At 47.7% G+C, this 27,653-nt stretch overlaps 1 protein-coding gene across 2 annotated transcripts in view; it reads left to right on the forward strand.

Annotated features, from left to right (window-relative positions):
• The first annotated feature begins 11,122 nt into the window (after positions 1–11,122).
• The window catches only part of TET3 (tet methylcytosine dioxygenase 3), a 93,078-nt gene continuing 76,547 nt past the window's right edge, over positions 11,123–27,653 (forward strand). For both annotated transcript variants that reach the window (XM_033159092.1, XM_033159093.1), the window contains exon 1: positions 11,123–11,452. In XM_033159092.1, the coding sequence (XP_033014983.1) occupies positions 11,138–11,452 (315 nt within the window). In that variant the 5' untranslated portion in view covers positions 11,123–11,137. The remainder of the gene's footprint in view (positions 11,453–27,653) is intronic.

The following is a 27,653-nucleotide window of genomic DNA, read 5'->3' on the forward strand; positions in this document are numbered from 1 at the left end:
GTTGCTTTCAAGAATACTTTTCACCTTCATTATCTGCCTTTATCACATTTCCATCAAATTTATCAAGTTTATCCTACAACCATAGCCCTCTTCATTCATTGCTTGTGCAAAGGGGCAACATGGATACGAAGGTTTTTAATTTTTTTGTAGATTTTTCCTTCAGCACAAACATCTGCAAAGTTCCTTTTAAAAGAAATGGAATAAACGGGATGTCTATCTGTGAGCAGTCCAGTTTAAAGTTTAAGATAGCCCTGTGGTATATTATCTTAAGATGCTGGAGGCACACACATCACCATGAATTTTGCAGAGAGGATATGAAAAGCATGCCCAGTGCCTCTTTGTAGATTGTAAAGTTCACGAAGTTGGCCTTGGGAAACTGGAATATGGATGTCCAAGTGTTTCTGTCCATGCATGTTCCATCCTTTTCTCCTCAAGAAATAGTCCTCTTGTGTTTGATGTTGCCTTTTCAAGCCTCAGTAAATCTATATATGCAAGTTCATCAGCAGTAGATGGAATGACGTGTCACCCCCGTTACTTTTTGTACATAGCATTAAAATTCATGTACCAATTATAAATAAGCTGCAGTACAAAACACTCCCTTTTTAATGCAGTGCTTTTTACAGCCAACCATTCATTAGCTTTTAATGATGGGCATTGTCAACATTTAATTTATCTCCCTTCTAATGTATAAAATTGTTGTATTTTTTAAGGCTGCTGTGTGTGATTATGGCCTGTGTCCAATGGTCTGTTGAAGTTCAGACATTCTGTTTCCAAAGCTGCTTGCAGTATCCTTAGAAAGTTTTGGAGAAACCATTTCTGCCACTGGGCTATTGTCCTTATATACTCAATTGCACTGGTGGCATCAACATTTACTGGAGCTCAAGAAATGTGTATTGGGGGGGGGGAGCTGCTGAAGATCCCCTCCTGACAGTGTTCTTGAATGTTGGGTCCCCCCTTGGTGTGGTTGGATTCTCAATTCCCATCTTCCCCAGACAGCTTAGCCCAGTGGTCAGGGAGTAGTAGTCCGGAACACTTTTCTCCTTTGTGTTTTTTACTACATCCAGTTGATAGTTTCTGTCTCTGCACAAGGATATCATTAGCATGTTACAAAATCCTCTGGTTGCAGCCCTCTTTGTGTTGCTTCTGCGTAAACATGCAGTTGACCTTGAAGGACATGGGCAAAAGATGTACGTGCTTCTTGGAGTTGAATGGGAGCAACCACAGAAGTGGTGTCAGCCATGTAGACTCAAGCTCATCTTAAGCCAATTCTAAAAAGAACTTCTGTGTTCCAGTCTTCTACTCATCTCAGCCTCCCTCATTAAGAGGAAGGCTGCTTCTGTACCACTATAATGTGCTTTTTAAAAGATTGAGTACGCTGGTAAACCTTTTGTTTGTAGATAACTGCATTCTTCTAGAATTTGTAAAATGCTACAGTTAAATCAAGGTCCGTATAGTTAAAGCTGTGGTTTTCCCAGTAGTGATGTATGGAAGTGAGAGCTGGACCATAAAGAAGGCTGGTTGCCGAAGAATTGATGCTTTTGAATTATGGTGCTGGAGGAGACTCTTGAGAGACCCATGGACTGCAAGAAGATCAAACCTATCCATTCTGAAGGAAATCAGCCCTGACTGCTCGCTGGAAGGACAGATCCTGAAGCTGAGGCTCCAATACTTTGGCCACCTCATGAGAAGAGAAGACCCCCTGGAAAAGACCCTGGTGTTGGGAAAGATGCAGGGCACAAGGAGAAGGGGACAACAGAGGACGAGATGGCTGGACAGTGTTCTCGAAGCTACCAACATGAGTCTGACCAAACCGCGGGAGGCAGTGGAAGACAGGAGTGCCTGGCGTGCTCTGGTCCATGGGGTCACGAAGAGTCGGACACTAAACAACAACAACAACAGTTAAATCAGTAAAACGAGTAACTTTAAAACACAGAGAAAGGGAGTAAATAAAATCGAAAATTCTTTCTAGTAGCACCTTAGAGACCAACTGAGTTTGTTCCTGGTATGAGCTTTCGTGTGCATGCACACTTCTTCAGATACACTGAAACAGAAGTCACCAGATCCTTAAATATAGTGGGGGAGTGGGGAGGGGTATTACTCAGAAGGGTGGTGGGAATGGGTGATAGGCTGATAAGTGTGGAAAACCTGTTGACGACTCTAAACGGCTGCAGTTAGTCTTGCAGGGAAATGCAAGGGGTGAGATGGCTAAAGATGGCTTTGTTATGTATAATGAGATAAGAATCCAATGTCTTTGTTCAAACCAGGTTTCTCCATGGTTTTAAGTTTGGTGATTAGTTGCAATTCAGCCACTTCTCTTTCCAGTCTATTTCTGAAATTTCTTTGTATTAAGACAGCTACTTTGAGATCTTTTATAGAATGTCCTGGGAGATTGAAGTGTTCTCCTACTGGTTTCTCTGTCTTGTGATTCCTGATATCAGATTTATGTCCATTTATCCTTTGGTGTAGGGTTTGGCCTGTTTGTCCAATATATTGTGTATGCAATCAAATGCCAACAGTGCCCTTCAGCTCTCTTATCAGCCTATCACCCATTCCCACCACCCTTCTGAGTAATACCCCTCCCCACTCCCCCACTATATTTAAGGATCTGGTGACTTCTGTTTCAGTGTATCTGAAGAAGTGTGCATGCACACGAAAGCTCATACCAAGAACAAACTCAGTTGGTCTCTAAGGTGCTACTAGAAAGAATTTTCGATTTTGTTTTGACTATGGCAGACCAACACGGATACCCACCTGTAACTGGAGTAAATAAAAGTTTGCCTTCCTCTCGTAACACTAGAACTTGTAGACATCCAGTGAAGCTGGAAGATTCAGGACAGATTTTTAAAAGTCATCCTTCACACACATCCAGGCTCTGCTCTGCCTCCATTGTTGGAGTCAGCAATGCTTCTCAATACCAGTTGCTCAGTCTAAGCCACAGAAGGGGAGAGGGCTGTTATGCACTCATGTGCTCCTTGTGGGTTCCCCACAGGCATCTGGTTGGCCCCTCTGAGAACAGGATGCTAGATGATCCAGCAAGCTCTTCTGATGTTCTTAGTTCTTGTTACGCTGGTGACGGTGGTGGTGGAGGGCAGGACTTGAAAAGCACCGTTTCATTTCATATTGTATCATATGGTATATAATACTTTTGTAAGGGAAAAGTTGTCATGCTGCAGTTCACGTGGCCACCAGTTTCTTGCTGCTGCAAAATACAGTGTGAGGACAGACTTAGGCTGGCTGGGCAGAGAGTGAAAGAGCAGTGGGGGGTTGGGGCAGCAGAGGCTGGGGGGGGGGGAGAGTGGGGATGGGCAGGAGACCTCCCAAGACACTGCTCTCTGAAGGGAAGGGGAGAGAAAAGCCTTCTTTTCCTTCAAACTTCTGGGGTTTGTGTACAGAGGGGCACTTGAAGGCATACCCCCCACCCCACAGCTGATAGGAATGTGCTGACAAATTCCCCACACCCCCGACTGCATTTCTCCTTCAGACCTCTGAGGTTAATTATATACAGTATACACAGACAGGTATGTTTTCCTGGGTCGCATCCAGAGTGGTGTTAAGTAACTTGTTCTATTAGCACTCGTGTGATGGAACTCCTCCACCCTTTGCACACACACCCCTGATTTGTTCCAGGGTTCACTCCAATCCTTCTGGAGCAGATTTAGGGAGAGTTTGGGGCACACACAGGGGCAGGAGAGAGGGGAACCTTTGCTGCACAAGCACAAATCTTTGTGCTAATGGAACAAGTACGTTGGGTGCAGTCCCATGAGTCAGATCCTTGGTCCAGCCGGCTCAGTGTTGTCCACACGGACTGGCAGTGACCCTCCAGAGTTTCAGACAAGGTGTCTTTCCTAGTCCTGCCTGTGGATGCTCAGGTTTGAACCCAGGGACCTTCTGCATGCAGAGCAAGTACCACTGAACTAAGGCCCTCTCTAGTTGCAGTGGTGTTTCTGTAGTTAGTATGAGGGATAGGAAAGTGATAGCAGCAAACGCTCTTCAAATTGAAAAAAGGCAGTGGTTTCTGTCTTGAGTAGATGTAAGAGTGGACTTTGCTCACAGCTCCCGCCCTCTGCGCACTCCTGGATGTGGGCTTGCAAAATCTAGGTTTGGACAGCAACATAGAAAGCTGCCTTACACTGAATCAGACCACTGGCCTGTCTAGCTCATTATTGTCTACCCTGACTGGCAGCAGCTCTTGGGGTTTCAGACAGGGAGTCTCTCTCTCTCTCTCTCAGCTGCAGTTTATAGCAGTGATTGGGAACTTAAAAGAGGAGAGGAATGCGGCTTGCAAAAGCCTTGGGGAGCCCTCCACCATGATTTCCTTGTCAGTCCCTGATCTTACTCTAATGTTAAACCGAGCGTGGGCTTGCAAGATCTGAGAGAATTGATCCTGAAATCTCTTGCCACTTTGAGATTGGGGTACATGCAACAATATGCTCCCTCCAACTTCAGAGTTGGATGCCTCTGAATACCTGTTCCTGAGGACCATGTGCAGGGAGGGTGACCTTGTTCATGCACTTACCAAAGGCACCTAAAGGTTGGTGGCTGTGGAAACAAAACTCTGGGCTTGATGGGCGTTTGGCCTGATCCCAAAGCAGTCCTCCTCTGCCATTTCCCCGCTGCTGTCTCCGAAGGGCTGCTAACCAGCCAGGTATTTCCTTTTGTTTCTCCTCTAGCCCCTCGTGTCACGTGCATCCAGCAGTTCTGACTTACAAATAACACTTTTGACTGACGCTGAAACAGTTCCCTGCTCTCTGGCCCAATGGCTTTTGATTGTGCAGCCAGTTCTTTAAAGCAGGGGTGATAATCTGGATCCTGCCAGCAGGAGCAGAACCTTCTTGCTCTTGTTCTCCCCCTCTGTTCCTCTTTCTCCCAGCCCCCCTCTCTCACACACAAACAAATGCATGTGGGACTCCCCACATGCCGATCACCTGATGTCACAGCGATGGCTGCTGGCCACTTTTTGTCCACACAGTTGGAAAGCAAATGGTGCAGGCATGTGTGAGTGTGGTGCAGTGCTTAGAGTGTTGGACTAGGACCGGGGGGACCAGGGTTCAAATCCCCACTCAATCATGAAGCTCACTGGGTGACCTTGGGCTACTCACACGCTCTCAGCCTAGCCTACCTCACAGGGTTGTTGGGATGAAATGGGGAGGAGGAGAGCTATGTTTGCCATCTTGAGCTCTTTGGGGGAAAGGTGGGATAGAAATGTAACAAATAAACAGCAAGTAAGTGTTGATGGTCAGCTGAGTCTAAAGTATTTACTGTTGTTGTTGGCACTTACCTGCCTTGGGAGACAATGGAGTACCTTCCTAGGTAAAGGTAAAGGGACCCCTGACATTTAAGTCCAGTCATGAACAACTGGGGTTGCGGTGCTCATCTCGATTTACAGGCCGAGGGATCCGGCGTTTGTCCGCTCCGCAGACACTTTTTCCGGGTCCTGTGGCTAGCATGACATAAGTTGCTCTGGCACAACGGTACACCGACACCAGAGCAGTGCACAGAAACGCCGTTTACCTTCCCGCTGGAGTGGTACCTATTTATCTACTTGCACTTTTGGACATGCTTTCAAACTGCTAGGTTGGCAGCAGCTGGGACCGAGCAACGGGAGCTCACCCCATTGCGGGGATTCGAACCGCCGACCTTCTGATCAGCAAGCCCAAGGCTCAGTGGTTTAGACCACAGCACCACCCTTGTCCCTGTTAGTACCTTCCTAATTTAGTTAAAAAGATAGCACAGAGCCCTGCAGAACACGACAAGTTCACAACACTCTGGAATAAGATGCCAGTGAAGGGAAAATGCCTTTTAAAAATCTGCCTCTTGATTTTGGCAATGCAGTATGTACATAGACTGACTCTAAAATCGCTTTGCTGGGGAAATAACTATTTGAATTCAGTGGTGTTTCACTGGTCTGGTAAATGCATTTTAAAAGTTCAAAGCCATGGCTGCACACTAGGTGGTGCTTTATTTCAAACTCACTTTCCTGACACTAGAGTTTAATTAAGTGCTTCAGCTCAAGAGCCAGACAGACTCTGGAAGAAAGCAGCTCTGTCCCAGCATGGGAATGAAGCGCTGCTAGGATCGGAGATGTCTTGGAGTCAAATGTTTTTTCCTACCCAGATAGGTGTGATAAGTTAAATATTTTTTGGTTGACTGCTGTCCACATGGTTAATCTGAAAGTAAGGAGGCTCATGCTGAGTGGAGCTGGTGTTCAGGCCAGGAGAAGCTGGCTGCTGCTTTTAACACTGAGGGCTTTAAAAACATTATTTTTACAGTCCGGAGGCTGCTATGCATACTATTTGTTTAATGAATTAAGAATCACTTCCCACAAAACATCCCAAAGTGAATAACAACAAAAAATAATAAAAATGCCAATAAAAGCATCAACACTAAAGAAAATGTGTAACTGTATGTTTGTTTGTTTGTTTGTTTGATGCCAATAAAAGGTTGATGATGATGATGATGATAAAGAACTGAAGTGTTTTATTGCTGGCAGCCTGTCAAGTTCCAAAGGTGTGTCTGACCTAATGCCTTGATGGGAAAGCTGACTAAAGAGCTGAAAGCAATGAAAGGGCATCCAGGTGGCGTTGTTTTTGCTTTATAAAGGTAAAGGTAAAGGACCCCTGACAGTTAAGATCAGTCACAAACAACTCTGGGGTTGTGGTACTCATCTCGCTTTACTGGCCAAGGGAGCCAACGTTTATCTTGCACTTTGACATGCTTTCGAACTGCTAGGTTGGCTGGAGCAGGGGCCGAGCAACGGGAGCTCACCCCGTGGCGGAAATTCGAAGCGCCGACCTTCTGATTGGCAAGCCCTAGGCTCTGTGGTTTAGACCACAGCGCCACCCGCGTCCCTTTATACATGCTTTATACAGTATGTTGAAAAGGAAGGAACAGACCCCGAGTCCCCAGATGACTTATGGACAGCTCTGGAGGGACCAGTTTGGGTAAGACTAGGACTACCTCCACACCAGACATTTAAAGCACTATCAAAACACTTAACAGACATGGCTTCCCCCAAGAATAATAGAATTGCAGAGTTGGATCCATTTGCGTCATGTGGGGAGGCCAGAGGGGTGGTTGCCCCAGGCACATTTTTTTGGGGGGGTGGGGTGGGCACATTTTATTCCTTGCCGCCCTGCCAGCCACATGCTGCTGTTTCACTGTCCACCCGCAGCCCTTGGCACTCCCAAGTAGCACACTCATGCTGCTTTGCCAGCTGTGCCCTTCTTTGCAATGCTGGAGGGCTGCCTGAGGAGGATGCAACAGACATGCTCCCTTCCTGTTCAGGGCACGTGCCTGTTGTGTCCTCCTCATGCAGCTTTGCAGCATCTCGGGGCAGCATGGATGCACCCTTTGGGCGCATGCCTGTTGTGTCCTCCAAGGGCTGCGGGCGGGCAGGGGTGCAGGACAGCCTCGCTTGGCAGGGGGTTGGTGGCGGTGTGGGCTGGGCATGGGCTTCATTCACCCTTCATGCTCTGCACCCTGCCCCTTGGGTACGCAGCTGCCCTCCTCCCCCAGGCACCACCACCACACACACTGTGCCACTAGTTGGAAGGGACTCTGAGGGTCCAACCCCCTGCAATGCAAGAATCCTAGCTAAAGCATCCCTGACATATGGCCATCTAAGCTCTGCTTAAAAACCTCCAGTAGGGAGTCCACCACATCCCAGTATTGGGTCAGAATCTACTTTCCTATGATTTAAATCCATTGGTTTGGGTCCTCCTCCCTCTGGAGCAGGCAAAAGCATGCTTACTCCATCTTCTGTGAGACTGCGGTCTCCCCTTTTTTATTCCCAACTCCCTCAACCATTCCTCATGAGGCTCGATTTCTCTGGGAGTTGTAGTTAAGGGTGCTGAGAGTTGTTAAGACACACACACCCGTTTCCCTCGCAGAGCTACAGTTCCCAAAGTGTTTTAACTGCCCCGAGGGAACTCTGGGAATTGCAGCTTTGTAAGGAGAACAAGGTGGTCAACTAGTAGCTCTCAGGATGTGGGCAAAGATGGAGACAACCATTCTGATATGGGTATGGGGGACATGGGTATAAAAATGCTTTAAGAGGAAACAATAAAATGCCAGGGTTCATAGAATCATAGTTGGAAGGGACCATGAAGACCATCTGGTCCAACCCTCTGCGATGCAGGAATATGCAGCTGTCCCATAAGGGGAGTTTAGTGAGCAAAGCCAAAAGGGAGTAAGGAATTAGTAGAAGTTCTGCCTCTCCTAATTTCCCTCTGCTGCTTTCCCCATCTCTTCTATATGTGCTTGGTGCGGGGGGGGGGGGGGACTGGTGAGTGTAGCACTTCTCCAAGAAAACAAAAATAAAAATCATTTTCCTTGTTAAAATTGAGTGTGTTGAGTGTGCACTTCATAGATCTGAGGGGCCAGGTCATATTCTTTGCAGTGTTGCCAGATGAAAAGAACATTGCTATGATCCAGTTACAGGTGGGTAGCCGTGTTGGTCTGCCATAGTCAAAACAAAATCGAAAATTCTTTCTAGTAGCACCTTAGAGACCAACTGAGTTTGTTCCTGGTATGAGCTTTCGTGTGCATGCATACGAAAGCTCATACCAGGAACAAACTCAGTTGGTCTCTAAGGTGCTACTAGAAAGTATTGCTATGATCCTCACCCTCCTACTCACGGGTAAGCCCCACAGAGCAGCACAAATCAAGATGCAACTGATTTAACTGCAGTGTGTGTGATGAACTGCTGTACTGTTTATATTGTATATTTTGTGTGATGATACTGAATTAAGGTGGACCTGTGACGCTGTGTGTGGGTGCAGCAGGGGGTAAATCCTGGCTACATCCATGGTGATGTGCAGATCATGTAACACACAATCTCTTCTGGGCATAACTTTTCAATTTTATTTTTGTTGATTTTTCACTTACATTGTATATATTATTGGAAACAGCCATGCTCCTCACCCCCACCTTCATACACTTTACTGGGGAGGGGCGCATACGCCTGGTTAGAAACACTGCCCTAACCTAGCATAAAAACCCAAGAAGAGTCTGCTGGATCAGCGCAAAAGCCCATTCAGTCCACTCGACACTGAGATGGTCATGGACAGTACCACTTTAATCTGCAGACTGCAGGTTTTGGGGGGCACCTGTAACTTAATGGATGCTCTTCCAACCCTCAAAAATTTCAGACACAACAAACTAATATTATAGTGGCTAGGTTACATCTCTCCCCCCCCCCATATGATACTACTATTCTGTCGTCCATGAAGTTTATCACTTGAGCCCATACTCGACGGCGGGAGTAGCCCAGCACGGCCACACTTTCACCCCCGCCCCTTTAAAAAGCCCCTGAAAGCTGCGGCCCCTTTGCCCATTTCCAAGGTGGGTTTGGTTGGGCAGGAACGGAATCCCTTCGCCCTCGTGCCAGATAAGGGCCCTGGTGGGTGCACGTGTGAATGGCTCATGTGGTTCGGTTCTTCCAAGAAGCTGAGGCATTTCTAGAACGCTGCCGCTTTCCGGAGCGCGAGTGTGGCCCAAACAAGTTTTTAAAATGCCCGTCGACGGTCCTCCGACTTCCTTTCCGGCTCCTCTCCAGCCCTTCCCTCACCCCGCGAGAGAGGCTGAAAAGCGCAGCTGAGGCGTCTCGTGTGAAGGCGCCGCGGGGCCGGGGAGGGGCGCGCGCCGACGGCGGTAGCCGGGCTGTGGCCACGCGGCTGCACCCAGGGGACCCTGGCCCTCCCGCTGGCTTGCGAGGAGGTCCTTCCCAGAAGCACTCTTCGGTCTCTTCTTCCGCGCTGAGGCGCCGCGGGGACCCCCCGTGGGCAGGAGCGGGTCACGGAGCGCGGCCGGAGAAGCTGCAACTTGGCGAGCCCGAGGCGCGGCGTTGGCGGCGGCGGCGGAGCGTCTAGTCCGGAGCAGCGCTCGCCCCGCCGCCAGTGCCGCGCGTCCCTCCGGCTGGCATTGCGCGGGCGGCGCTGAGTCAGCCCCGCGCCGGCAGCAGGCCGCTCGCTGCTCCCCCCGGCCCGGCCCAGCCCCCGCCCAGCAACCGGCGGGGGGGGGAGAGAGGCACCTCCAGAACAAAGAAGCAGCAGCAACGTGCGCTTCCTCCTGCTCCGCCGCCTTCAAGACCCTGCTGCTGCTTCTTCCCTCCGTCGGCCCCGCCGAGCAAGCTGCAGGCGGGGGCTCCCTGCCTCCTCCCCCCCCCAACGGGCCCGATCCTAGCGGTTCCCCTTCCCAGGAGGCGGCGGCGGCAGAGACTCGTGCTGGTGGTAATAAAGGGCTCCTTTGTGTCTTGGGCGGGGGCGGCGTTTGGAAGCTCCTTCGAGGGGCTTGACCTGCCGAGAGACTAGTTTGCCCCAAACACAACCCCCTCTTCTCTCTTGCGGAATGAGAGTCTTTTAGAAAGCAAAAGGAGGAAGGAGAAAAGTTCTCTCAAGCTTTGCCTGCGAGGCTTCAGGAGGAAGATCCTTCTTTGACGAAAAACGTCCATCAGGGAGTGGATTCCCGCTGGGATCTCGCGCCTGGGTGGGGTAGGGTCGCGTTTCTAAAGTTTTTGAAGGGCGTTCCCATCCCAGGGAAGAGCTTCCTTCTTCTCAAAACAAATAAAAACCGACACATTTTAATTTTTTTGCTGTCTTGGAAACCCAAGAGTGCTGTGTTGCCACCAGTTTGATGTGGAATGAGCTTGGGCTGACGTGTATCCAACCTAGATATGCATATGGAGGGGGTGTGCTGTGAGTAATGACCCCCACCCCGGCCACATTCCTCTTTAGAATAATTCGCTGAGGAAGGGTGACATTGGACCACCAGGTGTGGAGGCTCAAACTGAACTCTTTCTTGATGCTCACCCTGTGCAAAGTTCTTTTCTCTCCATGACGGTCCACCTTCAGAGCACCTCTGACCTCTGTTGTCCTAAGGATCGCACCATTTGGGGGTGTAGCACCCTGAGAAGAGAGAGAATATCGGGAAAGAAATGTAGATGAAGTACAGCAACGAGAATAGTATATCTCTTTTGTTGTTGTTGACTTGGAGCGAGTTGGACTCCTTAGGTAACCCAAATTATTCACCAAGGTGTTTTTAAGATCTTTGTTCTGAAGAGGTACGAAGTCTTGCACAGCTTCATGACAGGGCATCCCCCAAAGCTGGCTCCATTGCCGTTCGCTGCCACTGCAGAGCCATGAAAAAGATCCATTTAGCGCCGCCACTTAGCAGCACTCTGGAGGGGGCCTGTCACCACCCTGACTACAGTGAGATGCTGAGCACAGCCAGCGGTGGTTTCCCAACAACAGTGCAGGATGAAGGTTGCATTGGTGTGGACTCTGCCTCCCAATCCCGGAAGAAACGAAAGCGCTGTGGGGTCTGCACACCTTGCTTAAGGAAGGAAAATTGTGGGGCTTGCACCCATTGCGTGAATCGGAGAACCAGCCACCAGGTCTGCAAGATGAGGAAATGTGAAGCTCTGAAGAAAAAGAAATTGGGGTGCATGAGAGAGGTAAGTGTCCCTCTTCTTAGATGTTTTCTTACATGCTTGTTTAAACCTGGCAGCGTCTACTGAAGGGATTCCTTCTGTTGCCAGGCTGCTGTGGCACTGCTCAGTCTGGGAGTGACCCTTTGCAATATTGAAGAGGATGTGCACTCTTGGATCGTGCCCAGTTGCACATGATCTGTGAGGTGTGGCTCAGCTCCCACTGTGGCACTGGCAGAAGTGTGGATCTGGGACCACCTGTGGGTTCCTTGCATACTTTCAGATGCTCTGTGAAACTACAGTGAGGAATAGTGTAGGGCAGTGGCTGATGAGCAAGAGGTTTCTTAGGAGTAACCTGAGAGACACGCCCACTTTTCAGTGTAAACTTTTAATGTTTAAAAAGAAGTGGCCTCTGTCCTCTTCTGCAAGTGACTGTGTTCGAAGAATGGAAGGGAGATGAACAAAACTGAATGGACCAGAATTTGATTCCTTAGTGGCATGCATTTGGACCAAGGCACTTGTTGAACACCTTCCCCACCTAACTGCTATGTGGTGCTGGTCTGCAAAAGGGTGAGCAAACTAGAAGTGTGGTTGACTATAGAACATAGTTGGAAGAGCCACAGCTGTGTGCCATTTTGAGGGGTCATCATGGGGTGCACTCCTCTGATTGTGTTCTGCCTTGTCAGTCTCCCTAAAAACATGTGTCTTGAAATGGTTGCATGTATTGTTGGGCCAAAACCCTCTTGGGAAAATCTCTTAAGTCTTAGAATGATAGAATGGTAGAGTTGGAAGAGGCCACAAGGGTCATATAGTCTAGCCCCCTGCAGTGCAGGAGTCTTTTGCCTAATGTGGGACTTGAACTCACGACACTGAGCTTAAGAGTCTCATGCTCTACCAATGGAGCTATGCTTGCTTTCTTACTGCCAAAGTGAGTGGTGGGAGCTTCTAGAGCAGGGGTTGGCAAACTTACTGGGCCTTGGGCCAGTTCCTCCAGCGCCGATAGCACGGCGGGCTGGAGGGCAGGGGAGCGCGTGCCCATATGCGTGCGCACACGCTATTTCCGGTGCACTACCGGGTCGGCGGAGCACCAGAAATAGCTTGTGCGCATGCACACGGGCCTCCTCGGACCTGGATGTGCACCGGAAATGATGCTTGCGCATGTGCGCAACCTATTTCTGGTGCTCCGCTGCCCTGGAAGTGGGAAGCCGCGCCGGTAAGAGCGGGCGGTGGCAGCAGGCGGTGGGGGGCACTGCAGGCCAGATAATTGAGTCCCGCGGGCCGTATAGTTTGGAGACGTCTGTTCTAGAGAGCAGCTGCTGCCTGCACTTCAGTCTGGATACTGTAGCTCATAGCTGGGAACCTTGAAAGAGTCTGCTGCGCTTCCTGCAAGCGAATGTTTAATAAGGGATTCTGTCCGTATAAAGATTGTTGTTACATCATGGTTAGCAATTAGACACATGATGTTCAGCCAGATGGGAGGTGTGTCATGAATATGCTTGCTAGTACTGTACCATGACATAATAGCAACTCATGTGGGTGGAAGACTTTAAGCTGCTTCCTCTTATCAAAGTATGGGAAACTGTGGAAGCAACAAAACCAAACTACGCTGCTGCTAAACGCCACTTCGAGATGAAGGCAATGCACTTTCAAAGTTGATTTTACTGGATAGCATGGTAGCACTTGCTAGAGTTCATTGCTCTGTGACTGCTTTGCATGTGATTCAGTGTTGAGATGCGGTCATGGGAAGTTGTAATTTGCACAAGACTCTTTTCTGTTCACTTTTTTCCATGTGATGGAGCCCTCCATGCCAGTGTTAGAAATTAGTCAGGTGCATTTTGTGACCACATGGAGATTTCTGGATGCCAGGTTGCCGACTGACATCTCCATCTGGCAGTCCCTTCCAGCTTCCTTAAGCAAGTAAGCAGAATAACTTATTTATTACATTTATACCCCACCTTTTTATCCAAGGAGTACGTAGTTTACTCCCCTCCTCAGTTAATCCCTACAACAACCCAGTGAGGTAGGTTAAGAGGCTGTGATTGGCCCAAGGTCACCCAGTGAGTTTCATGACTGAGTAGTGCGACACTCTAACCACCACTACTATACACTGGCTTCCTGGAGTACCTCTGCTATGAATTAAGTAAATAAATAAATATGGGGAAAGCAAAATGTCACTCAGAAATATTTTCTGAAATATTTTCCTTGAAGCTTGAATTTGTTTTATTCTGGATTATTTTATTTTATATTTCAACGTGTTGTAAACGGCTTTGAGATTTTTTTCCCTTTAAAATATAAAGCAGGATATAAATGAAATGAAGAAGAAGAAGAAACTTCATTGGTGAAAAAATGGCACCTAGACATTCTGTTGCGGCGACCATAACCTAGGTTTAAGGTGTCATTTGGTGATTAAGCTTACACTTCTGAGTTTCTAACACTGCTCCTTACCCAACAGAGCAGGTTGTTAGTGACTGTTAGTTTCTCTTCATGGAAGGTTAAGAAGTAACACCCTGTCCACCTTCAGCACCTGGCTCTTCTTGCAACTATTATTATTATTATTATTATTATTATTATTACATTTGTTAATTTGTTACCTCAGGTGTCACGGTAAAGAGATGTGTCTTCAGTATTCACCAAAAGTCATATAATGAAGGTACCAGAGGCATCTCTGTGCAGAGTGAATTCCACAGCAGGGGCTGCCACAGAGAATACTATCCCCAAACTTTGAGGGAGGTAGAACTGCTATGTGGGCCTCCTCTGCTGTGCTTAACACCCTAGAGAATCTGTAGGGAAGGAGGCAGTTTTCCAGCTGTTTAGAGGCAAAGTCACTTTGGGCTTTACACTTGAGCATGAGCACTTTGAATTGGGCCCTGAAATGAACTGGCAGCCATTGCAGCTGCTTTAGAATGAGGCCATATGTAGCAACCCCAGCCAGTTAACTGACCACTGCGCTTTGAACCAGTTGAAGTTTCCTAGCCACCTTCACATAAACCACATTGCAATAATCTAATCTGGAAGTTGCCAAAGCATGGAGTACTATGGTCAAGGCATCTAAGTCCAAAAGGGGCAGTAGCTGACGAAACAGCTCCCGCTGCAAATACACATTTGTAGGCTCCAGTGACAATGTTGGAACAGGAGTACCCCCAAGGTATGAACCTGTTCCTTCTGGGGGAGTGCAACCCCATCCAGAACAGGCCATCTTCCCACCTCCTGGATTTGAGAACTTGGAACACATAACATCTGTGTCTCTTCAGGATTCAGCCTCAAAGTTTTTGCCCACATCCAGTCCATCATTGCCTCCAAACACCTGTCTAGCATCTAAGGCACCTCTCATGATTCAGATGGAACAGGGTTGGGTGTCATCTGCCTATCTGTCATACCTCACTCCATATCTCCTGATGACAGCTCCCAGAGGTTTCATATAGATGTTAAAAACATGATAGGCAAGATAGAACCCTGTGGGACACCACAGGACAACTCCCATCAATCGCATTGGACAGTGCCCCCCATCACTATTTTCTAAAGTACAGTGTCCCCAACACCCTTCTCCTTGAGCTGCTCCAGTATACTGTGGTCAGTGGTATCAAAAGTTGGGGAGAAGGCAAGAAGAACGAGCTACGTCCCACTGTAGTCAGATTGAAATGTATCCCATTATTCAGCCGCCTCCAAGTGTGCTGGAATATGGACCATCCTCCACCATCCTCTTGCCAAGTGAATCCTCAATTCTTTTAGGCAAGAGTAGATGTGTTTGAGACCCAACCAGGCATGGTGGAGAGAGAGAAAGAGAGAGAGAGAGAGGGAGGGAGAGAGAGGGAGAATGAATGGAGCACCTTAACTTGTTCATTTGCATATTCTAAAAGGCAACTTCGATCTTTTAAGAGAGGGAGAGAAAGAAAGTATTGTGGTTGCCATGCACAGAAGAATGGTGCATGTTGAAGGATGGTTGTGTCTGCATGAGGCTGCACTGTTTGGAGCTGTTGTTAGAGACTGTTTGGAAACTTCAGTTGGCTCAAAATATGGGTCCAGAATGCTATTGGGAACCTAGCAAATGGATATACAGTGGTACCTTGGTTCTCAAACTTAATCTGTTCCAGAAGTCCGTTTGACTCCAGAAACCGTTTGAAAACAAAAGGCACAGCTTCCGATTGGCTGCAGGAGCTTCCTGCACTCAAGCGGAAACCATGTCAGATGTTCGGCTTCTGAAAAATGTTCGAAAACCGGAACTCTTACTTCTGGGTTTTCAGTGTTCGGGAGCCGATTTGTTCTACAACTAATCCATTCAAGAACCAAGGTACCACTGTAATGCCAATCTTATATTATCAACTACATTACTTCTGGGCTCACTTTTAAAGTGCTGATGGTTTTAATCAGAGGTCGGCCCACGAAAACCGTTTTACCGGCCCACGAGCCGGCTGCTTGGCAATTCCCCTGTGCGTGGCGCAGGGACTCGCCAAGTGGTGCCGGAAATGGCATCTGCGCACGCGCAGATACCAGAAACCGCATCTGCGCATGTCCAGATGCCAAAAATTGCGTGATTTTCGGTGTCTGGGCATGCGCAAAAGCGATTTCCGGCACCACGGACATGCGCAGATGTGATGCCTGCTATGAAGAGATGGGGTATGTTTTTGTATCTTACCTTTTTTGCAACACCTTTTTTGCATTAGGTTTTTTAGTTTATACATTACGTTGTTATATTTATTATTTTGCAGTCTTAGAAAATGTTATCCATTGTATTGCTGAAGAAGTTACATCGAAACAGTGGTGTTTATCTGGAAACGCTGTCCTGTCCACTTCAGCCTTGTTGGAATCCATACTTTTTACAGCTTCTTCACCACTACAGCTTCGTGGGAATGTTATACTTTATGGTTTAGCAGAGACGTTCCAGACGCATTGTCATGAGCTTATATTTTATATACTGCCTACATTCATTTACTATATTATAGCAGTTACGTACGAGTTATCTCAACTTTATAAATCGCTTATATTCATTTATTACATTATGAAAGTTATGTACGAGTTTTCTTGACAAAATATTTGCCTGTGGTCTCGTGTTGCTTTGTTTTTTGATTAAGCCATGAGATTGGCATTGGGAGTCCTGCACCAGCTATGAGGCGCAGGACCTTTTATGAGTGACAGTCCCAAAACTTAGTAGGAGAGATCAGTTGGGCCCCCTCTTTTCCTGATTTTAGATGGACTTGAAAGCCTGCCTCCCCTTCTGTTGTTAGTTGCAATAGTATTCTATTTGTAATCCAGGGGTACCTCGTTTTGCGAACTTAATCCGTTCTGGAAGTCCATTCTTAAATCAAAACGGTTCTTAAACCGAGGCACACTTTCCCTAATGAGGGCTCCTGCCACCGGTGCCCTTCCACTGTTCGGATTCTATTCTTACACCGAGGTAAAGTTCACTATTTCCAGTTTTGTGGAGTTTGTAAACCAAATTGTTCTTAGACCAGACTGTTCTTAAACAGAGGTACCACTGTAGTAGGATTGCTTGTTACAGTATATCTTTTTAAATATTGTTATGTCTTTTTAAATATTATCTTGTTTTAGTTACGTATGAGATTGCCACTGTTTACTTTGATGCACACCACTTTGGGTGCAAATATATGTGAGAAAGTGAGATTTAAATTGATGTACTCTGCAGTCAAGGGACTTTGCTGATTGGTTTGGGTCATCCTGCAACCGTGTGCCAGCGTGACTCCATCCTTGCTGTGCTTGTGTGCCTTCATTCTACAAAGTAGAAAGTTCCATCTAGTTGTCATGATGCCAGAAACTGTCAACTGGCGGTTGGCGCTGCCCATTTTGGAGACTAGAGCGTGAGGGAGATGGTTTTGTTTGTGTAGGGCAGGGCTTGGCTGATAACGTTAAGATAAATAAGGATTTACTGATAGATCTGATTTGCAGCAGATAGGCCAAGATTTCTGGGTGATTTGCAGCAGATAGGCCAAGATTTCTGATTTTTCTAACTTCCAGTCATTTAATAATGCCAACAACAAAATGACTTCCAACTCCAAAATTATATTGTTGTGATGAAGGAAGCTGGGGAAATAACCTGTCACCTGGCTGGCCACTCTGAAAACAAGATGCTAGAGAGATGGGCTACTGGCTCAGGACTGAATATGTGTGGGGCAGCTCCATTCTGCCTCTCAAAGCAAATCCCTAGGTTCAAAATTCTTTTCATTCCAAATGTATGTCTCTTGCATTTCGATCTTGAGGTCCTATTAAAAAAATGAAGTAAATCCCCCCCTGGGATGGCAGGGAGTTGGTGGGCGTGCCTGTAGTTGCTGGTACACTGGCAGGCATACCAATTGTCAGTAAAACCACTGGCAGGCATACCAATTGTCAGTAAAACCACAGCAGGGATTTGGGCCTAATGTGTTTTGAAGCAGTGAGGGTTTTGTTTAAGTGTGTGTGCAGGTTGTGGTTAAGGGTTCCTTGTCCTCTCACTGGCCTTGGCAGCCAAGAATTGCCTCCCTTGTAGCCTTTTGAGGTTGGAGGAGGATCTGCCATTCTCACCACCTGCATATGCTCTGTGGGGGTTTCCCTCTTATTCCCTGCCTTAATGAAAACTGAGACAGTGCTGTTGTTGTTCTGTTCTTCTGTGCTAGAAGTAGGAGGCATGTGAAGAGAGAATTTCTGTGAAAGGGAGACTTGAAACTAAATTTAAAACCCCTTGTCACACTTCTGCATTATGTAGTTCTGCTTCTCAGAGAAAGGAAACTCCTCTGTTGGTGCTTTTTTGTCTTGTAAGTCACTGGTGCTGGCCTTCCTGTCAGTTAGTGACTAATTTCCCAATTTCTGCATGTTGCATTTGTGCAGCCAGAGCAAAGAAGCACAGGCAGGAACTTCTGACTCACAACGTTTACCTACTTGGGAGGAGAGAGGGAGGAAGGTGCTGCAATGCCTGGAGCCACCTTCATACGTTATGCCACGTGGTACCCACCTAAGGACACCAGAAGAGCCTAGCTGCTGGATCAGACCAAAAGGACCCATCTAGTTCAGCACCCTGTTTTCACAGCCATAAGCCTTCTTAGCATAGCAGACACTGTGCCAGTCCTATAATCTGAAGGTCCTGAGTTCAAGCTTCAGAGAAGGCAACTTGCAGCTCTCTCATTTGGATAGCCAGTGTGGTGTAATGGTTAGAGTTGTCCGTGACCTGGAAGACCAGGGTTCAGATCCCCACTTGGCCATGAAGCTCACTGGGTGAGCTTGGACCAGTCACCATCTTTCAGTCTAACCTACCTCGCAGGACTGTTGTGGGTACAAGATGGGGGGGGGGGAGAGAGAACCATGTAAATCATCTTGAGCTTCTTGGAGGAAAAGGTGGTATAGACATACATACATACATACATACATATGGCAGCCAGCCAGCTACCAAGCCCATTATGTGAAGCCTGCAAGCAGGACCTGAGTGCAACTGCAGTGCCCTCTCCACCAGTGTTTCCCAGTCACTGGTAATTAGAAGCATGCTGCCTCTGACACTGGAGAAAGAACATGCTCATTGTTGCTAGTAGACATTGATGGCCCTGTCCTCCATGCATTTGTCTGGTCCTCTTTTAAATCCATCCAAGTTGGTGGCCGTCACCCACATTGGTACTTTAGTTGAAGTCTGACTTGCATGTGCCCACAAGTCAAGTCCCCCAAGAGAGAATGCCACTCTAGTGTGGTCCACAGCACCTGTGCAGGTCTTCGGGAGGCTTTGTCCCAATGCTTGTAATCCAGGGAAGAATCAGCAGCCCAACACTGTAGCACAACCTGGTCTGTGGGACCCCTTACCCCTATTTGTGTGCTCCATCCATGGAAGGTACAGAGGATGGCAACAGGAGAACAAGCCTTGATGGTGGTAGCCCTGTTTGTGAAATGCTCTCCCCAGGGAGGGAATGGTGCCTGTTGCCATCTCCATATAGGTTTTGGTGCCAGGCAAATACTTTCCTTTTCCCTTGGACTTTTGTCCCTTAATTTGAGGGACATTGTGGCTGCTTTTAGTGAGGTGGTACATATAGTCTTGTATTTTTCATAGAATTATAGAATTGGAGATGGAAGGGACACAAAGGTTTATCTAGTCCAACCTCCTGCAATGCAGGAACCTCCGCTGTTTAGCTGCATTTCCCCATCATTTTTATACTGGTGGTGTTGATAGGTTTTTATTGTTTTAAATTGCTTTTAAAGTAAGTTGCTTTGAGTTAAGGTAAAGGTAAAGGGACCCCTGACCATCAGGTCCAGTCGTGTCCGACTCTGGGGTTGCGGCGCTCATCTCGCTTTATAGGCCAAGGGAGCCAGGCGTTTGTCCGCAGACAGCTTCCGGGTCATGTGGCCAGCATGACAAAGCCACTTCTGGCGAACCAGAGCAGCGCACGGAAACGCCGTTTACCTTCCCGCCAGAGCGGTCCTTATTTATCTACTTGCACTTTGATGTGCTTTCGAACTGCTAGGTGGGCAGGAGCTGGGACCGAGCAACGGGAGCTCACCCCGTGGCAGGGATTCGAACCGCCGACCTTCTGATCAGCAAGCCCTAGACTCTGTGGTTTAACCCACAGCGCCACCTGGGTCCCTCTGCCTCTGCTTTGAGTTACCTTTGTAAGAAAAGTGACAAACAAATACAATTAATCATCATCATCATCATCATAATCTTGCAGATTTGCCATGCCTGGTCTTTCTGCCAATGCTGCCATTCTTCCATGGAATCACAGAACTGTAGAGTTGGAAGGGATCCCATTGATCATCTAGTCTAGCCTCCTGCAAGGCAGGAATCACAGTTAAAGAATCCCTGACGTTCGCAATCCAACATCTGTTTGGAAACCTCCACTGAAGGAGAGTCCATCACCTTCCCAAGGGATTCCATTCCACTGCTAAACAGCTCTTATCACCAGAAATTCCTTCCTAAAGTTTATTCGGAATCTCCTCTCTTGTCATTTGAACCCTTTGGTTTGGATTGTGCCCTCTGGAGGAACAGAAAATGTGCTTTGAGCATGTTTCCCCCCAAATGCTGCTTGCTGAAGCATGCACTTTCCTTGTGTCAAAGTTGGGGACACACTTTTACACCAGAGAAGGGTTGTTTTTTGGGGGGTGGTGGTGGTTAGAAATGACCCACCTGCAGAGGAGCTCTCCCCCCCACGTCTCAGCATGACTCAGAATTGCTCTGACATCCAGGAGCGCACATTTCCCCACTATATGACTTGCCCTTCAACACGGTGGCTGCTGGCTGTAGGTGGGGGTTGTGGAGGAGCCAGCGTAGATGGGTTTAAATGGGTATGTGAAATGATGCACATGATTTCACAGCACTGCCGACACATCATCCCATACTTACTAAGCACACTGGCGCACTCATCAGAAACATGCTACACTGTCAGTTACCAAATCCACCCACACAGCAGATCGGTGAGCAGGTCAACACTTGCCTTTAAAAGCCCTCTTGTGACGACAACAAGCAGAAGAAGCTTCTGTGTCTGTTTTTGCCTTTTTCTCTTCCCCCCTCCCCTCTTTTCACTTTCCCTTTGCCTTCTCTTTTTCTTCCCAGCCAGAGGCAGCCAAAGGCATTTGGCTCCTGAGGCAGAAAATCTAAATGACATCATCCCTGCCACCCCTCCCCAAAAAAGTTAAAATAATGAACTCCATTATTTGGTGAGGAGGGACCCTTAGCTCAGTGGCAGAAAACATGCTGTGCGCACAGAATATTCTGGTTCATGCCTTGACATCTCCGGGTCAGGCTGGGAAAGATTGAAGCCAGAGACTGGAGAGCAGAGGCTGCAGCTGATCAGTGTGGATGAAGGGTGGGAATGCCCCCACCCTGCTAAGGGCCACATTCTGTTGGGGGCAATGTTGGGGGGGGGTCCAGAGGGGGGAAGCTTTCAGAATCATCAGCTTTCAGTGTTACACACACACACACACACACACACACACACACACGGCACTTCCACCCATCCATTCTCTCTCTCTCTCTCTCTCTCTCTCTCCTTCCCCTGGAGTGGCAATTGGGGTTTTGTTTTCAGTTTTAAATTTAAAAAGCTCCCATTGGTGTCTATGGAAGTCCTCCCCCCCACCCCTAAGCATGATTGCCACACCTGGGAGTTAGGTGGCGTTTTTATCGTGTTGGCAATGTGTGGCAGGGTGGGGTAAAGGTAAAGGGACCCCTGACAGTTAAGTCCAGTTGCAGATGACTCTGGGGTTGTGGCACTCATCTCGCTCTATAGGCCGAGGGAGCCGGCGTTTGTCCACAGACAGCTTCCGGGTCATGTGGCCAGCATGACTAAGCCGCTTCTGGTGAACCAGAACAGCGCATGGAAACGCCGTTTACCTTCCCGCCAGAGTGGTACCTATTTATCTACTTGCACTTTGATGTGCTTTCAAACTGCTAGGTTGGCAGGAGCAGGGACCAAACAACGGGCGCTCACCCTGTTGCGGGGATTCGAACCGCTGACCTTCCGATTGGTAAGCCCTAGGCACTATGGTTTAGACCACAGTGCCACCCGCGTCCCCTCCGCAGGGTGGGGAGCAGAGGGTTAACATTGTAGATCGAGTAGAGCTGGAGCATCTGTGGGCTAACTCATGACAAGACAGCTGCCTACATTTTGAGCACAATTGCTGACAACTGGCTCTTCTCCTGCCACCCCCAGAGGCAGGCCGCCTCAGCTTGCCTTATGGTGCACTCAGTCCTGTCCCCAGATTCGCCTCATGCTCTGGACATGTTTATGCTCTGTCTCTGGCTCCCCCTGCCCTTCCCCAAATCAGGCAGCCTTGGTGTTTGGAGCCAGAGAAGGTTTAGTAGTCTGCCCCAGGTCTCCCCCCCCAGCAGCTCAGAGGTGTGGAGTACAGAGGCTTGCAGGCAGAGGGAGCTAGAGACCTTCTCTGAGATCTGGCTGTGCCACTGTTTTGTGGGCCTTACACAAGTGTCCAGGATGTGATTGTTCAGTGGGTTTTGTGCCCGTGACTTGGGGGCTGGCAGGCAGGGATTCAGACCTGGTTCACCACCAATTGTATGATGACTTGAGTGTTGATTGTTGCAAAAGGTCCACCAAGTCAGGGACGTCTTAGCCATAGAGCCCAGTGGCACAAGGCGCCACGGCGGCAAGTTCTGGAGGGCGCCTCTGCCATGCCGTGCTGCCACTGCAGCCGCCACCCTGCCGGAGAAGCTGCCTTTCAGTCCCGCCGGCAGCACCCCCCTCGCCCGCCTCTTCTCAGGCTGCAGGTGCCGTCGTGGGGAAGCCGGCGACGAGCCTCCCATCGGAGTGGCAGCCAGGGCTTCCGCCACTTCGGCCGAGCAGTTGGAGGCGGAGGCAGGCCACAACTGGCAGCGTCCCTGCCCGTTGGGCCACCCCCTCCAGCTGCCTGCCGTGCCTGGCCAGCCCCGCCTGCAGCACCCCTTCGCCCGCCTCGGGCTGTGGGCACCGTCGCAGGGAAGCCGCGACAAGGGGTGGGGCAGACGGAGAGATGGAGGCGGGGAAGGATCCGCTTGGGATCCCGGCGGTGCAACAGAAGCCGAGGGGGAGGCGATGCCGGATTTGGGAGCCGCCGAAATCCTTCCCTTCCTCGCGCACTCTTCTTCAGCTTGTCGCTGTTGGAAAAGCTGGAGAGTCTTAGCCATCATCAGTCTTGGCTAGTATAACTCTGCTGGTCAGGGCAGATGGTAGTTGTAATCCAAAACATCTGGAGGGCACCAGTTTGGAGAAGGCTGCTCAACAAATTAGTGCCATACCCGGGGGTGGGGGGCACTGGATGGATCCTTGCACCACGGCGCCAGATAAGCTTAAGACGTTCCTGCACCAAGTCATGAATTGAGGCCTCCCCAAGTCCTCCATCACTTCTGTTATGGAGACACAACCTCTTTTAAAGCTTGGGGACAGAGAGGTATTCATTAAAGATTTGAGCCAGTTGGAAAGCTGTTTTAAATAGCATCCTTTTCCCTTCAAAGAACTCTGGAATTTGTTGCTTTGTGTTGAAACTTTGTTAAGCCATTCACAGCTTCTGGCAGGTGCACAGTTTTCTTAGATGGGAGCCATGGTAGTTGATACGTAGTTTTTGAAACGCATTTCAGTGTGTGGTGTAGGCATGTCTTCCATGGGAGGCCCAGAGGGTGGCAACACAAGAAAGGGCCTTTTCTGCGGTGGCTCCCCACTTGTGGAATGCTGTCCCCAGGGAGGCTTGCCTGGTGCCTTCATTGCATATCTTTGGCCACCAGGCAAAAATGTTTCTCTTTAACCAGGCCTTTGGCTGATTAACATTCTATACCATTTTAAATGTGTTTGTGGGAGGGGGATTATTGGTTTGTTTTTGTTCTTTTGTTTTTATTATGTATTTTGTGGTCTCGTTTTGTATTTTTCTTTCCCGCCCCCCAATTTTTAAAAATTGATTTTGACAATTTTAAGCACTTTACAATATCGTTAAATTTTCATCCTCCCCCCCCTCTCACTGGGGGAAGCAAATTTTCACTCCCCTCTCTCACTGGGAAAGACAATAAACATTTCTCATTTAACAATAATTAACATACTCAATATCATTGCTTAGGCCTGGCCCATTTCTGTAGGCCAGGTATTCTTCCTTTCCTCGTTTTGTATTTTTATGTTGTGAATTCCCTATGATCTTTGGGTGAAGGGCAGTATATAAATTTGATGAAAAGTGAATGATTGTTGTTGTTGTTGTTGTTGTTACTACAGCAATTATACGCTGAGCTGTGCTCCTTCCTGTGGAGCAGGAGGAAGGAAGATGCAGAATGAAGCCTCTGTTTCTGTTTGGCACTGTTCAGACATAGTGGCCAAGCCATAGCTTGTTGTGTTGTGAACAGACCAGACTCAACTGCTCCAATCTCTTTCCAAACTTCCCCCCACATTCCAGTTTAAATAAGCTGAAGGTCTTGGCGGACCACTGAATTTTTTCTGCTTCCTGTTGTAGCAATTGTAACACACTGTGCTAGTTGCAGTATGACCTATAATTGTATTTTTAATTGCCTTTTTTATTTCTTACATATTGTATTACAATGTGAATTCCAGGGAACCTTTTGCAAGTGTCTCTTGTTCACCCTGGCCATTTCTAGTCTATCCTGCTCACCTTGTGGGCAGACTGGGCTGCTGAGTACTTACAGATGCTCTGCAGAGCACCTGCATAAAGCTCATGGACCACAGCTGATCTGCAGGTTTGAGGGCCCCATAAACCATAGTTTGTAATATCCAGATTGGGGAAACCATGGGTTGCTTAAAACAGAAAGAGAATTGTAGTTCATGGTGTCCCATGGGATAGGGAGTGCAGTAGTGCTTTTATGACAGCCAAACCATGTTGTTTGAACGAGGCTTAACTTTTCTCTTTAACCGTTGGTGAAAGTTTATTTGCTGGTGGAGGTAAGATACTGTCGGACAGTTTCTGTAAATCAAAATTTTTGTTGAGACTGCTTGCACTGAACTGTATATGTTTCAGAATTCGCATAAGTGACTTGGAAAGCTGTCACACATTTATGGTTATGGGTGCCACAAATATTTTGATAATATATTGCAGGGAAGAACTATTTAAATAAGAGCCACCAAAGAAGGATTGGAACAACAGTTACAGCACTTTTGGTTTGTTATAAGTTTTTGAATACACACTCCAAATCTAGCTGTCTGTTTCTGTCATTAATAGTTGTTTGGCTTAACCCTTGGCCTTACATGTATATAGTGTTAAAATCAAGGGGGCTTACTCCCAAGTGTCTGGGTTGTTTTTATTTATTATTTAAAGAAAAGAATGATGTGTTTAGCAGGCTCCAATCATAGGACTTCACCTCCACCTCGCCTATGACTTTCTTCCTGATTCTCTTGCCAGCCAGCTTTTAAATTGCTGTTTTTCCCTCCTTGCACAAAGTTCCCTAAGTGCATATTGAAACTGTTAGAAATCCTCACAGTAGGCAAAATGGGTTAATTTGCATTTATAAGTACTGGTACACCAGATATTATGCAGCACATTGAGACAGGGATCAAAGCTCATGGAAGCTCAATCATCTTCGGTCCAGTACCAAAGGAAAAGTTTAAGAGGTGTTGATAGTGTCTATTCCTTCAATCTAGCTGCTTTGTCTGAGGTGAACCATGAAGTTAAATGGTTTAACATAGCAGCTTTATCATGCCTTTCAAAGCGTGGGAATACAATACCCCCATTCTCAGCTCACAAAAGGCCAGGAGCCAATTCTTGCAATCTGATCAATATTAAATATCAGTGTTGCCATCTGACTCACCTTTCTGAAAATGCTTTATGTTTAAAAAAGTAACAATGCACAAATGGGTCCTGTGGCATCAAGCCCCTTGTACTCCTATTTGAAGGATAAGCTGGATCCCCCAAAAGCATTACTTCTAGCATCATAGAATCATAGAATTGTAGAGTGGGAAGGGACCATGAGGGTCATCTAGTCTAACCCCCTGCAGTGCAGAAATATTTTTGCCCAATGTGAGGCTTGAACCCATGACCCCGAGATTAAGAGTACCATGCTCTACCAAAAGAGCTGTCAGATTCCTGTCAGATGGCCCATTCCCTTCATGTCCTCCTTGTGAGCTTCCCACGGTGCATCTGGCTGGCCAGTGTTGGAAACAGAATGCTAGATTATTTATTTAGTCAGTTAAAAGCATTTTTTATCCTGCTCTTTAGCAAATAATAAAATACAAATGTGATTAGGTGGACCCACCTTAGTGTAGCTTTATAAATAGACAACAGCAGTTTACCACAAATCCCAGCTTTTAGTTGCCTTTTGTGGCTGAGCATCCTGCTGTTTTCACCTGTACTTTACTCGTCAAACAGGGCACAGAAAATGCTCACTTTCAAAAAGCAGTTCTCTGCAACTGCCCATGAGTAGCAGTATTATCCCTACAGGTCCTTGCGAGGCTTTCTGTTACTTCCACATCTCTCTCTGAAGCCAAGAGATTTCTGCAGAGATTCACCACCCACTTCTCCCCTTCTTGCTGCATCACTGACGTCCCTAGCTGCTTTGAGAGTGATGCTGTAGTTGGGAAAGTGCGAGCTGTGTTACCATGCCGACAGTGATGATATTGTCAAATTGTCTAAAATTGTTTTTCCCCCCTGGCAAACTCATGTTAGTGTGGTGGCTGGGTGGTGTCATGCCAGTCGGTTTACAGAGTATATGTGTGAGTTTGCCAGCTGCATAAGGAATGTGAAAAAGAATTTGGGTCCATCTTTGCAAATATTTTATAGGTAGTGAACGTGGCTTGTATAAATTTGCTTTCATTTCTTTGTCTAATTGCCCTGTTGTACATTGCCATTGGGACGTGGGTGGTGCTGTGGGTTAAACCACAGAGCCTAGGGCTTGCCGATCAAAAGGTCAGCGGTTCGAATCCCCACGACAGGGTGAGCTCCCATTACTCAGTCCCTGCTCCTGCCAACGTAGCAGTTCGAAAGCATGAAGTGCAAGTAGATAAATAGGTACCGCTCCGGCGGGAAGGTAAACGGCGTTTCCGTGCGCTGCTCTAGTTCGCCAGAAGCGGCTTAGTCATGCTGGCCATATGACCCGGAAGCTGTACGCCGGCTTCCTTGGCCAGTAACGCGAGATGAGCGCCACAACCACAGAGTTGTTGGCGACTGGACCTAGTGGTGAGGGGCCCCTTTACCTTTACACTGCCATTATATAAACAAATGAAGAATAACTTGCATCTGAACTTCTCTCTCTCTCTCTCTCTCTCTCTCTGTGTGTGTGTGTGTGTGTGTGTGAGAGAGAGAGAGATAGAGAGAGAGAGAGAGGCGTTTCATAAATCTGGAATAGATCTGGCTGATCATCTGGTCCCCAAATCTTGATGTGATGCATCATGACCATAGTGAAAGTACTTTTTTGGAGTGGATTGTTTTTAGTTGTTGTAGTTGTTGTTTTTTTAAAAAAGAAGTGCACTGCCAATCCTGTTCTCACACATTTCCTAAGCCAGGATTAGCCAAATGCCCCCTAGATGTTGTTGGACTGTATCTCCCATCATCCCTGACCATTGAGCATGCTGGCTGCAGGTCCAACAGCATCTGGAGGGCTCCATGTTGACTAACCTTGCTCCAAGGAGCCACATCAGCACACCCTCTGATTGCTGTGTAGTTTGTATTGACCAGAAATGATTCATCTGCAGCTCTGCAAATATCATGACAAGAATCATGTGTGTTCTGCTCTCGCTATAAGTGTTTTATTAGATCCCAGCAATGAAAGACCCAGAATGCTGGACCACAGAACAGCCTGATGGATCTGACTAATGGCTCATATAGTCCAGCATTCTTTTATTAAAGTGCCCAA

The sequence above is a fragment of the Lacerta agilis genome, chromosome 8, assembly GCF_009819535.1.
Source record: "Lacerta agilis isolate rLacAgi1 chromosome 8, rLacAgi1.pri, whole genome shotgun sequence".
Classification (NCBI taxonomy): Eukaryota; Metazoa; Chordata; class Lepidosauria; order Squamata; family Lacertidae; genus Lacerta; species Lacerta agilis.